This window comes from Sorex araneus, chromosome 4 (assembly GCF_027595985.1).
Source record: "Sorex araneus isolate mSorAra2 chromosome 4, mSorAra2.pri, whole genome shotgun sequence".
In the NCBI taxonomy this organism is placed as follows: Eukaryota; Metazoa; Chordata; class Mammalia; order Eulipotyphla; family Soricidae; genus Sorex; species Sorex araneus.
In genome coordinates, this window is record NC_073305.1 from 155,335,259 (window position 1) to 155,349,822 (window position 14,564).

The 14,564-nt window shown below is 33.9% G+C and overlaps 1 protein-coding gene across 1 annotated transcript in view; it reads left to right on the forward strand.

Moving 5' to 3' along the window:
- LAMA2 (laminin subunit alpha 2) overlaps nucleotides 1-14,564 on the forward strand; it is a 645,380-nt gene that overhangs the window by 286,805 nt on the left and 344,011 nt on the right. Inside the window, exons 11-12 of the mRNA XM_012932852.2 lie at nucleotides 2,026-2,166; nucleotides 4,405-4,578. Of these exons, the coding sequence (XP_012788306.2) occupies nucleotides 2,026-2,166; nucleotides 4,405-4,578 (315 nt within the window). The remainder of the gene's footprint in view (nucleotides 1-2,025; nucleotides 2,167-4,404; nucleotides 4,579-14,564) is intronic.

Genomic DNA, 14,564 nt, shown 5'->3' on the forward strand with positions numbered 1-14,564 from the left:
CATCTAAAATTATTTAAAATATGCCCCTGAAACTGATAGAGTATCAGACAGTTCAACTGATACATCTATCAAGTTGCTAACTTTTGACGTAAATGGAATTTTTTTTAAGTAGATTTTATTCCGAAGTTTCTGAGGGAGGGAGGAAGGGATAAGTGGGAGAGAGAATAGTAAGAATAACGCGCTCAAGAGAGACCTCGGGCTTCTCCAAGGGTGGAGGAAGTTTTACACTCATCCTAGCACTGGACACAAAAGCATGAAAGTCCACATCTCAAGGGGGGAGATGTGGGCGACACATGTGCTCGGGCACCACATGTGCTTGGCCACATGGGCACAAGCAGCACATGGGCTCAGGCAGCATATGCACCCGTAAATGGAATTTGAGAAACCCCTTTGCTTAGACTTCTACCTCTGTAGAAGTGATAGAATTTGTAAATGAAGTTTGAAAGTCGAAACATTAATTGCATCATATTTCTCTCTTGGATACATGAAGAATATCTTTATATATGTAGCCATTATATTTATTTATTTATTTTCTTTGTTCTTGGATCACACTCAGCAGTGCTCAAGACTTACTCCTAGCACTGCACGCAGAAAACACTCCTGACAGGATACGTAGTGCCAGAGACTAATTTAGTTCTGCCCCATGAAAAAAGTCTTGCTAACTATACTATCTTTCCAGCCCTTATGTGTGGATTCTTATAAATTTCTCTATTTCTCTGTTGCCCTTTCAATCTTCTGTTTTTCCTTCAATTTTATTTTCTATAACTAATATCTAATATTGAATAACATAGTGTTTTATGAGCATCTACTATGTACATATCACTATTCTGTGCATGAAAAACAGTCATAATAAGACTTCTTTAAATTTAATAAGTGTTTTATTAAACTATGTTCCATGTTGTTCCAGGAATTCTGCCATTTTCTGGTACTAGTAAGATGAGTAAGACACAGTTTCTAGCTCTGATTAGATTGTGTTATATACTTGAAGACAAAATTGTAGAAGACATAGCTATGCTTTTTAAAATGTAGCTATAATACAAAACTTTATAAAGTTCTATAGGGAAACAGTTGAGAAAGTATAATTCCATAAGTAAAATGAAATCTTTGTAATTGAAGTAATAAGATTTTATAACAAAGAGGTAATATGTGGAGCAAAAACAGGTGTTGAAAATATTGAGAATTTTTTTCCTGAAAGCAGAGTCCTCATTCAAAAGATGTTAATCACAATTAAACATTATTTAACTTGAAGGATTGCACCCCTCCCAATTTTTCTAATTTAGTTAACTTTCTCTTGCCTTTGTTCAGAGGGTAAACCCACATATAGACAAATAACTTTTTAATGAACTGAGGCAATAATTATCAGTTTCAACATCAAATTTATCAGGTTGGACATCAGTCACTGAATAAAATTGCTTTTTTTTTCTCATAATGTCATGCAATGGTTAACTTTCTATGTCTCTGTGTTACAGGAAACGCTTTCAAAATTAACCAGGGAAAATTTTCCTTCTTTTCTGTTTTATGTCATCATAGAAATACTATGACACATTAGCAACAGTCAGTTTCTAATACTCTCCTAAGTGTGTTTTAAATCTATATGTATCAAATGGTTTTATATGTTGTAATACCAGTGTTTTATTATATCTATATATTAGTTTGATCAGTTTAATTTGTCAATATGTTATGTGTTTTAAGATTAAGTAATTCAGCAGAGAACAGTGAATTAAATTGATCCCATTTTCTTCAAATGACTGCTAAGAATGTTATGTAATATGTATACCCTACTCTCAACAAATATGAAATTCAAAGTTATAGCTTTTGAAATAGTTGGTTGCTACCTAATATTTTTCTTTGTCTAGTTACAAAGGATTTAACTCATAAAAGAGTTTTGAGAAATTTTGATCATTACTATTATTTAAATATGCTTTAGTGGTGAAATTCAAGATAGGCTGATTAATTTATTTAAAAAGAAAGGGACAGCTTTTAATCTGAAGAGCAGCTCTGTTGTTAACACACTTGTCTTTATAGGAAAATGTGGAAGGAGGAGACTGCAGTCGCTGCAAATCTGGCTTCTTTAACTTGCAAGAGGATAATCCTAAAGGTTGTGATGAGTGTTTTTGTTCAGGAGTTTCAAACCAATGTCAGAGTTCCTACTGGACCTATGAGAATGTAAGCAATACCTTTCATATTTGTATGTTTCTCTGTTACTTTGTTGCAACTTCTATTTCATTATGAATTTACGTAATGTGAGCTTCTACTTGAAGTTATCATGATAAAGTAATGGGATTTTCTCTCAAACATGGCATACATGTCTTTGATCAAAACCTTTAAGATTACATTTGTAATAAGGTCTAAATTAAACCTTAAAATAAGTAGATTTGTCTTAATAGTTTCCAGGATTAGTATCAAGGGAGATCTCACCCTAAGACACATGTATGCAGGATCATGCATTCTACCACCTAAGTCCTACACCCAGTCCTCTGGATTCTAATCATCGAAGAGTTGCTGAAGAGTTTTAGGAGAACTTTGATATGTCACCAAGATTATCTCTTTATATTTTCAAGGTTTTCTTTTTTAATTTAAGGGGCTGGAAAGATAGTAGAATGGGTAAGGTGCTTGCCTTGTACACCCTCAACCTAGATTTGATCCCTGGCATCCCTATTCCTCCGTGAAGTCAGTTGTAACACATGAGCATAACTCCCCCAATTCCCAAATAAATTAAAAAAAATTTAATTACAGGCACCAAATTCTCATGTCCCCCACCACTCCTCTCACTGTATGTTGATGTGGTTATTAATTCAAAGTCAAGAGTTATCATTGTTCAATACTATCTTTTCCCTTGCTTTGTCTTTATAATCCAAAGACAAAAAGATTTCATTGTTCCATACTGTCTATTCCCTTGTTTTATCTCTATAATCCAAAAACATAAAAGAACATCTGGTATCTGTCCTTCTTCTGACTTATTTTTGTGTAACACAAAAACATCTAATTTAATTCACATTATAGCAAACTGCATTATTTCATATTTTCTCACAGCTGCATGATATTCATTGTACATATACCACAAATAATGATTTATTAATCTGCCATTGGACATTTGGGTTGATTCCATATTTGGGCTATTGTATTTATCACAGCAGTGAACATAGGTGTGCATGTATCCTTTTAAAAATAGGTTTTTGTGTTTTGAAGATAGATGCAAAGCTCCCTACCATTTTTGAATAGAGCTTTGTCACAGTGATACAACAGTCTCTGGAGATGCAAGGTCAAATTATTGCCATAAAAATAAAAATGTATTTCATCCATATTTTATCACAGTTACCATTCTGCTACCCATCATAGGACCAAGATAAACATACACACACACCACACACACATATATACATATATACATACACACACTCCAACATAGATATATATTCTAGTAGGTCCCTAGTAGCAGAAAACTTTAATGTCCAGTGTTTTTTTTCCTGGCTTTTTCAAATTTGATTTATAACTGTCTGCCTTCTCTGATTGGAATATTGAATGGAATAGCAAATCATTCTGAATTCTTTAATTTTTTTCTGGGCCAATGATATAAAGTATGAATCCCCAAAGCACTTGTGATCTTTTGTAAAGAAGCAAGTGCTATATTCTTAATTATTATCGGACAAAAAAACCTGATGGTTTTTGATGTCCTTGAGTTAAAGTTGAAATTTAAGTTAAGAGGGATAGCGTGAAATACTGAAGAAAATGTTACCTTTCAGGCACTTGTATATTGTCTCTTTTCTTCCTCTGCTTTATGAATGCTTAGGAAGAGCCCTTAGAAATACTTTTTTCGATGACAGAAGAGATTACCTGTGACATGAAAAACATGAAATTCAAAATAGTTATTTTATTTTTTGTGATATTTTAACCAATTATAACTTATTTTGATTTTTTGCTTTATTTTGGTTTTGGGACCACACTGAGTTGTGCTAAATTTAATCTTTTTAATATATGCTCAAGGATCACACTGAGTGGTGGGGTAAGGGCTTGTATATGGTGCTGAGGATCAAAACTGGGTCCACCACAGACAAAGAGAGTGCCTTATCCATTGTCCTATCTCTCCAGTCCTATACTCCTATTTTGAAGAGATATCTGTTTTTAAGAAATACGGGTTAGTTTTTTGAATCATAAATTTTAACAAAATCATTGGGTCCATGAAAACAGGTTATTTAGTTGTACCAGGCAAACTCTTAGAAACACCAAAAAAGATGGGGGAGGGTATCTATAATGAATGCATATAAATTTAATGCTGTTTATAATACATATATCTTAATTGTTTTTGTTTTCACTTTAATTCCAATAAAAAGGAGATAGGCTAGTAATATGAAAGATGTGGATTAATTTCTTCCTAAGTAGTAATCATTCTATTTCTTCTTAAAGATACAAGACATGAGTGGCTGGTACCTGACTGACCTCACAGGCCACATTAAAGTGACTCCGGAGCAGGATGATGCCATTCCACTTCAGGAGATCAGCATCAGTAGTAGTGAGGCCCAGAAAGCCCTGCCAGAGAGCTACTTCTGGAGTGCACCGGCTCCGTATTTAGGAAACAAAGTAAGTCCACACAGTTCCTGCTCTTTTCTGTTTAGTGCTCAATGGAGAGAATGCTTTATTCAGTCTTTTATGAAAGATAAACTCTGATAACATGTGTATATGTACACATATATTTGTATATACTAGTTGCATATATATAACCCGATAGATAGATAGATAGATAGATAGATAGATAGATAGATAGATAGATAGATAGATAGATAGATAGATAAATAGACAGAGAGATCGATAGATATGTTGAAATGAAGTCCCATAAACAACCAAATGATTCACTTGTACATGTCTTCTACACCATATGGTAGAGATACAAATAAGAGAAATTAACGTGTCTCAGGACATTCACAGTTTTACATAGATTGGTGTCCTATACAGTATAGGAATAAGTAAATAAAGGTCTAGGAAGTTTTTGAAAAGTAATGGACCAATACTGGAAGAAACTTGTATTTATTTCAATGGCATTTTTTTTAGAGTAGATCTATAGTAGAACGCTTACTGAAGTTTTCTCAGATGTTTCTGTTTCATTTCAAGACTGATATTTATACCATGTATGAATGTTAATTGGAAATGAAATATATGAATAACTAATTTAGTGCTTGTCATGCTGCTTATGTAGACATCATATTTCCTGCCCTCAAAAGGAAAAGCACCTTTATAGAAATGCCAAGCACAGAAGATAGTATAGCAGGTGAGGCATTGCCAGACATGCAGCCAACCTGGCATGGATCCCCAGTATCACATGACATATTGTCCCTGACACTTGACAGGAGTAGTCCCTAAACCCAGCCAGGTATCCCACCCTACCCCCCAAAAAAGAAATGCCAAATTGAAATTGAAATCATATGTTTATTCAAAGTCACACTGCAACACATATAGAATTGTACAGGGATAAACATATGTAAGAATCTCAAATGTTGATGCTTTTTTGTCTTGGTGTGAATTAACTCTACCTAGATAAGTGACTTATTACTTAGTATTTTTATTTTGCTTTTAATCAATAATTCATTTGAAACAAAATCCCATATAGTTATTCTTGACATGAGTACTTGCTTATTCTGGAAAAAAGTAATGGCTTGTCAATTGATAGTTGTTGTCTAAAATTACACCAAAAACTATATTGGTCTTGAAAAATGTACATCATCAGATTAATTCATTCTACATATTCCTATCAGAGTATTGTGTTAATTTTGAACATAATGTCATTGGTTAAACAAATGGAAATGTTTTTTTCATCTCCAGTTTTCTTACGTGACACTTGAGACTCGAGAGAGAAAATCTTAATAGGTCATAGCTGTGAACTGGCCTAAGAAAAAACAAAAAAAGATCGTATTAGTTTACTTTATTTATTTTATTTTATTTACTTTATTGAAGAGATGGAGGTAACTTCCAAAAAGTGCTCAGGAGGTCTGGGGCTCCGCTGGTGATTATTGGGTAATTGGGTGATCGGTTTACTGCAGGGCCCCTAGGATATGTTGTTGCTTCTGGTCCTGAGGTGGAGGGGATTCCTGGGCTACAGTGCAGGGGGTCCAGGCCTACACCCAGGAGTACCCAGGGATCTCTATGGCTGCACTCTGTAGTGCTCAGGGGATGTGCAAAGACTTTTAGGTCAGAATTTGGATGATTTTCAAAAGTCTTCTTTGTTTCTCATTGTCATTTGTTTATGGAGATCTTATAAAAGAATTTCTTGCCATTATTTTCTATCGTTTATCTTCAGTTATATGCTTGCTTTCTTCGAATGCTGAAGACAAAACTGACAGAAGGAAAATAAGCAAGTGGGCTATGAATAAGCACTAGAGCAAAGAATTTGGACATCCTGTTTGTAATTGTTAGTTCCTAAAGATAACTTTCCTTATCCTCAATGAACTGTTTCTTATAGCCACCCACACTGAATCATTTCATAATCCCCACAGATCATTTTCAGATCCAAATGCTGTGCATGCCTGTGCTTCAGTTTCCACTCAGTGAGCAAAATAATGGTAACAGGGTGTGCAAATTGTTTGAATATGGAAGACAGTTTTAAATGCAAAGAGGAAGCCCTTCGTGGTTTACTGTCAGATATTTCAGTATGAATGAAACAATTTGCCTTAATAATTGAACCATATAAATTTTTTATACTACAATAATACTGCAAGCACTCACAAATTACCACAGTACATCTTAACTGTCATGTCACATCACATAAATTATAGTCATGATGACATGCTTAGTTTGGTTGATTTAATATCTTGCTAAGGAAATAGAAAATTGTAGGGCCTTGTTTGTAAATTTAGTAAAGCCATTTTTCTGAATAGTTGAGGCTAAATTCTTTACCAGTAATTGCTGTTTGAATCAGAGCCATTGCCAAAATCTGACAGAAATAGTGTATCAAGATACCAGTGCTTCTGTTTAGATAGTGAATTTCATTTACATCTATGACCAGGAGGCTTTTATGTGAGCTTTCATGTGTTGTTTTCTTTTTTACAGTGACAATTTCTAAGTCAAAAAATATTTAAAAGATGCAATTAGCTTTTCCCAAATATTTATATAACAATTTTAAAACATTTTCTAAATAATTTGATTATAAGGATGCTTATAGTAAAAGGGAGATGCATTGTGAATATTCTGCATAATAATGAAGATGTCACATATCATTATTCTCTATCACAAATAATAAAATGCTCTCAAAAAGGACACACATTGTGGGGGCCAGACAGATAGTACAGGGGAGAGGGCATTTGCCTTGCATACAGACAACCTAGGTATGATCCCCGACATCCCATATGGTCCCCCCAAGCACCACCAGGAGTAATTGAACAGAGAGCGAGCCAGGAGAAACCCCTGAGCATTAGCAGGTGTAGTCCAAAACGAAAAAAAATTTTAAAAAATGTACATTGCTAACATAGTTCTGCCTGATTGTAATAAAAGTCAGATAATAATGTAACCAGTTTTGTAAAAGGACACATTTTACCTTAAAAATATTTTAATTGGCTGCAATTCCTTTTTGGAGCATGGAGGCATACAGAAGTGCGTAAAAATGTGAATGTGAATATTAAATAAAGTAAAAAATTGTTATGTTATTATACTAGCCATCTATTTTTCCCATGATCTCAATTACAAAAAAAATTTTCTTAATATGTGATTGAATCTTTGGCACAATTAAGTATGAAAGATTATCCTTCACTCGAGATAGTCAAAGAACATTAAGTCAGGCACCCACAGTGTTACACTTGGCAGTGTTTCATTTTTAAAATGCTTGCAAGCATTGAAGCTTGGTCTTAGAGTATTTTTTTAAGGAGGAAGCCAGGCAGGATTGGAAAGTGCTACAGAACTGAGTCCTGCTGGTAAGCTACAGGTTCCAACTCTTCAGAAGCTGTTTGGGTATTTCCGGATGGAATAATTTACTACTTTGGTGAACGGAAGTGCTATGAGAGTATTGAAATAGTCATTTTCTTAAAGTTGCCCCTGTGGTCTGAAATAGTGTAACTTCCGAAAGCAATTCTGTTGGAAAACGTTCCCTGAGAATCAGCTTGGATCGTCCTCGATTCCTGTATTATTTATGAAGGCCTGATATTCTGTCTCTGAGAATTATTAAATTGTTTGTTATTTACATTTAAGAAGCAATTATTTTCTACAACACTATGCATTCTGTGTCTGAGATAAGCTTTTAAACTGTCTCATGGAGATGACCCGAATACCTGTAGCTTATTATAAGATGTGCATTATGCAGGGCTGCTGACAAAATAGCTTCTGGCTCCTGAAAGCATTCTTTGGTTCTTCTTTGTTGTCCTTGTTTAACTTTCAATTTTGTCTCTCAGATCCAAAATTAAATTTATGGGTTTAGAAAAAAAAAAGATTGATGTGTGACTTGAACAGGACAGGGTAGTTTTTGTTCCCTTATAATAGCTCAGCAAATATATTGTGACTAGTGTCACATACTAAATGCAACAAAGAAAAGAAATTTTGATAAAACTGCTCATAAATGATCTTAAGTTCCAATTTATGTGAAAGTTGAAAATTGGTTTCAGTCCATTTTTAAGCGTAACCCACCCTCTTTTTTATCAGTAATTCGGGTTTGTGGCTACTTCGCTCAAAATTTTTGTTTTGTTTTGTTTCTGTTTGGGGCACATCTGTGCTCAAGGCTTACTTACTCTTGGTTCTGCACTCAGGGATCACCCCTGGAAATATGGACTATATGGAGTGCTGGGGAGTGAACCTAGGTCAGCCAAGAGAGACAAGCATCCTACTTGCTGTACTATTGCTCAGAGACTTTACTTCAGAATTGTCAGATGTAGTAGTCAAACTGTCTTTCCATTCTTAAGTGTCTCCAATTAAGGTGCTGGATTAAATATATTAATAAGGAAGGCTGTTGTATATGTGAGGAATGAAATGATAATAAAAGTAAATAAAATATCAATTGATTTATTTTTGCCATTAATCAAATGTTATCAAGCATAATTTTGCAACAGAGAAATACCAACAAGAATGACTGCTTAAACAAAAATAACATTATTTATTAGGCTTCAGTGAGAAAATCATTCACGAAAATGTAAAATTTTGTTAATAATCCATTATTACAGGTATTGATGGCAGTCTCTAAAAAGCAAAATCAGTCCACCTATGAGGATTTCAGTTCAAACCTAAACATACATTAAACTTACCTAATATTGTCATATCTTCTTGGTTTCCTATTTAAATTAATTAAGTTGTAATAAATCTAGTATTTCCAAATAATAAAAACCCAAATATTTTAATATCTATATACAGCAGAGCTGGCAAGCTACCTGTGGCATATTCGATATGCCAAAGACAGTAACAACAAGTCTTACAATGGAAACATTACTGGTTGCCTACTTGAGCAAATTGATGAACAACAGGATGACAGTGCTAAAGTGCTATACACATGATTCAGTCATCATTCCTTATAATGAATAGCAATAAGGACAAAGATGAATTTTTATAGTTGATCAAGCAAGTGCTAGATAGGGAAGCATTCATTTAAGTAACTCAGTGGAGAAAATTTACTAAATAATTTCAACCTGAGTTGATTTTATGATATATTTGCCAATAAAACTCATGTAGTAGAGGGCTGACTATGTTGATAAGAATTAGCTTCTAAGAGCATAAAAAGTAATGATTATGTAATTTGCGAGCAAAAAAGGGTTGAATATTTAGTATTCTTGTGAATTTGTTTTTATATGTGTTAAGATACATAACCTAGGTCACTAGCTAATGAAATAATTCTAACTAAAGCAACAGAGATTGATTTCATTTAATATTTATTCATTTTTTAAGATGTTGTGTATTGGATAGATATTTGAACGGCTGTTCCAAAAAGTGTTAATAAATGGAAAATATATGTTACTTTATATTTCATAATTAATGGAATAAAAAACAAATATTAGGGGTCAGGGACATGGTACAGTGGCAAAGCACTTGACGTTGCATGCAGCTGATGTGGGGTGTTGGTCTCTGGTATCCTGTATGGTGCCCTGAGCCTGCCAGAGTGATCCCTGAGCACAGAACCATGGATAAACCCTAAGCACTGCTGGCTTTGCGACTCAAACAGGCAAACAAACAGAACCGAAATGTTAATAGAGAAGATTCAAATCCCTACACTCTTTGGAAAGGATTCCAAAGCAAGATTAAATGAGAAAAGGGGGTTTAAAATACACATAAATAATTTTATAAATATAAATATGGATATAGCAAAAATTATGCAGGAAAACTGAAAAATAATAAAAAAATCTGTGCAAAAATAACTGTAACATAAATATATTTCTAAAATTATGAAAATTAATAAACCTAATGCAAAGGAAAAACTCCTGGAGTCACAAGGATATCTAAGCAAATTGATTAATAGTGAAAAAAGTTGTCAGTAGGGCTGGAGAGATAGGACAAGTGCTTGCCTTACACTCATCCCGCTGTACTATCCGGGGCACCCCAGGAACATTACCAAGAGTTATTCTTGAGCTCGGAGCCAGAATTAACCCCTGAGCAACATAGGGCATAGCCCCAAAACAAACAAACAAGCAAACAAACAAAAAACCAAAAGAACAGAGTTAGGAGTAAGCATTGAGCATCACCAGGTATGTCCCCCATCAAAAGTTGTTAATAAAGAAACACTAGCTGTGTTTTGTTTACAAGCAGTTTCCATCAATAATTAAACTTAAAAAATAATCAATTTTATAGAAACTTTACTGAACCAAATTATAGAAACCATTCCTCAAGTAATTTGGGAGTTTGATATAAATCTTGACCAAAATAAAAAAAGAGTATGTAAAAGAAAATTATTATCCAAAGTTATAAAAATAGATAGAGGTTTTTTTTAATTTTATTGAATTGCTGTGAGATAGTTACAAGTTTTCATATTTGAGTTACAATCACACAATGATCAAACACCCATCCCTCCACCAGTGCACATTCCCCACCACCAATATCCCCGGTATACCCCCCTTTGTCACCCTCCCCCGCCTCCATGGCAGACAATATTCCCTATACTCTCTACTTTTGGCCATTATGACTTGCAACACATACACTGAGAGGTCATCGTGTTTGGTCCACTATCTACTTTCAGCACACATCTCCCATTACACCTGATTCCTCCAGCCATCATTTTCTTAGTGATCCCTTCTCTACTCCATCTGCCTTCTCCCCTCACTCATGAAGCAGGCTTCCAGCTATGGGGAAATCTTCCTGGCCCTTGTATCTACGTCCTTGGGTGTCAGCCTCATGTGATTTCATTCTATACAAACAAATGGGATACAGAGCTTTTAAGCAAAGCATTAGCAAGTCCATCATGTATAAAAATGACAAAACTAAGTTGGTCAATTGTTTTACTATAAGAGTTCAAAGTTTAATGTAACAATCAGTTCAACTAATTAACCATATTGATTGACTAAAAAAGGGAAAGAAATCTAACATTTACTATAGGTGCAGGACATAGATAAAATTAAATAATAATTCATGATGTGTTTAGGAATTAATAAATTAGGATGCAAAGATATTGCTTTAGCAATATTCACACAAAAAATAATTGCAAATATATTATTTAATATAAAATATTAAAAATGAAACTATTTTTATCATGACCAGTTTTATTGAAAGATGTATTATATCTTTAATAAAAGATAAGGAATATACATTAAGATAAAAATAAGTTATAGGCATATAAAAAGAAAAATAAGTTGTCAGCTGAATATTATATGATTCTATACATAAATATCTAAAATTTTATTTATGGATAAAATATTAGCATATGTAGATGATGACTGCTTTACAAACTTAAAAATATCTAGGGATTAATTATGAGCAAGAAAATCAAGGACCTAAGAATACAATTACTATATAAAAGTGTTGTGTTTCTTTATAGTAATAACTTTCCAAAAACACCTTATAAAAATGTGCTGATAAACTTAGAATATTGAATTATTGGAATTATAACATTGTAATCCATATAACTTTATCATTGTTGTGGTAACTGAGTTATAGTATTATAGGGATTTTGAGTGTATGTATATAATTATAAATTGACCTCTATCTAGTACATTATGCTTATCACTAAATGTCTAATTCCATCCTATGCCAAAGATTTGACCCCAAGTCATTTATAATGGTAATAAGTATCTAAAGTTCCTGACTCTGAGCTCAAGTATCATTCCTATAGTGGCTCAGGGGACCATATGAGGTGCCAAGATTTAAATCCAGATTGGCAGAGTGAAAGGCAGGCACTCTGTACTATCTCAGCAGCCCCTGTTTATGCTGTTTTGTTTGTGTAATTTGCTATCATGTGGCATAAATTGTTTATATATTTTGGCTTTACTTCTTTATCATATATGTTATTTCCAAACATTTTTTTACCCTTTCAAAAGTTGGCTTTCTGTATTTATTGTTCCCTTAAAGGTGAAAAAAGCTTTAGTACTTTAATTTGATGTATTCACTGGTTTATTTTACTTTATTTCCTTTATATCTGGAGTCATATCCAAAATACCATCAATTGACACCAAGACTGAGGTCAATGTACCTACCCTTCTATGTTCTCTTCCAGAAATTTTATGGTCTTGGTATCTTCTATTTAAGATTTTTTTTTGCTTATTGGGGTACATCTGGCAATGCACTGGGGTTACTCCTGGCTTTGCACTCAAGAATTACTCCTGGCGGTGTTCAGGGGACCATATGGGATGCTGAGAATCGAACCAGGGTTGGCTGCATGCAAGGCAAACAACCCTACTGGCTGTGCTATCATTCCATCCCAGAATTACTTTGTTTTATGTATATCATAAGAAAGAAAGTGGTGCACTTCTTTCTTGCATTATTTACACCATTTTTTTCCAAAAAAGTACTTTTCCCATTGTATATTATTGACTCCCTCTATTTCTGTATCTGTGTATCTATATCTGTCACATATACTCAAATCTATATTGGTGAGGAGGGTTGAATATTAGAGAAAAGATTACTGCAGGGTGAGGTGAGACACGAATGTGTACTTCAGATGTTTTTAAGGGAACCATCTACTCTGAATAAGTACTGAGCAGAAATTGAATGGAGAAAACTGCCTTGTGATTGTGGAAGAGCTTTAAAAGCATAATGAGTAAAAAATAAATTCAGAGGCAATTCAGAGCTAAAGGTAGTTCATATCCTTACCACCAAGATGCCTTCATTAAGAAGACCTGAGGTAAAGCCCTCAGAGTATATTACTGTCTTTGTTATTTTAATTCCAGTTTACTGATTGCTCCAGTTTCACCCTAAGAAATATTAAAAGCAAATGTGAAGGTTTTCTAATTTACTCCAAATAAAACATTTGCACTGCAAAACAAAGTTAAATCCTATTTAATTACAACAAAATCTAGCACTTGACAATGTGAAGTTCATCATGCCTGTCATAAAATAAAATATCATTTATAGCACAGAAATAGCTTAAAAGACTGAATAGGGAGATCTGTATTTGATCCTTGACACTGTATGATTTCCCAAGTATCTGCAGAAGCAAACCCAAAAACAGCTAGATGTGGTCAATACCCTCCTCCAAACTTACCAAACTTATGAACAAGTAGAAGCATACAAACTGTACCAAAAAAAAAAATAATCAATGGATAAAAGACGCAGATGGCAAGAAAATCAAAATAGTAAAATATTTTAATAAAAATGGTGGTCGATATTAAGAAACAAACCTTAAAAGCAGTTATAGAAGGAATATGTGACCCATGTAGGAGAACAAATGTCAGAAAGATTGTTAATAGATATATACAAGATAGAATACAATAGAGCGATATTTGAGTGTGTATTGGGGAAAATTACTAATAACCAAATAAAACCACCATTCTTAAAATTTTTATCAGACAAAAATATATTTAATAAATAATTAAAATATTTTCAAACAAATAAGTCAAGATAACTTTCATCAGCAGGTCTGTATTAGAAGAAAAATAGAAAAAATTTTAAAGAAAATGATATCACATAGAAATTTGTCTCTTCAAAGAGAAATTGAACATAGAGAAAATAGTAGAAATTAATGTTTTTTTGTACTGAACACCATCTGATACAGGACCTTAGAATAATCTCTTTAGCCCTAGGCTCAAACATAATGGAAAATCATCATTGTCATTATCATCATCATCATCATCATCATCATCATCATCGTCATCATCATCATCATTATCTCGTTGATCGTAGATTTTCTCGAGCAGCTCAGTAACGTCTCCATTTGTCCTAGCCCTGAGATTTTTAGGAACCTTTCTATGCTCGTTCTTCCCAATGGTGCCACATTGGAGTCTCTTTAAGGGTTAGGGGGACGAGACCCATCATTGGTTATTGGTTTTGGCATATGAATACACCACAGGGAGCTTGCCAGGCTCTCCCATGTTTACAGGAAATGCTGGGTAGCTTGCCAGGTTCTCTGAGAGGGAGAAATAGGCTATAAGATGTCTAGCTTCTGGGAGATGGTTTTATAGTCTCTGGATGTTGGCCATTGATGGGATTACATGGCACTGGAGGCAGTTTCTTGGTGTGGCTTC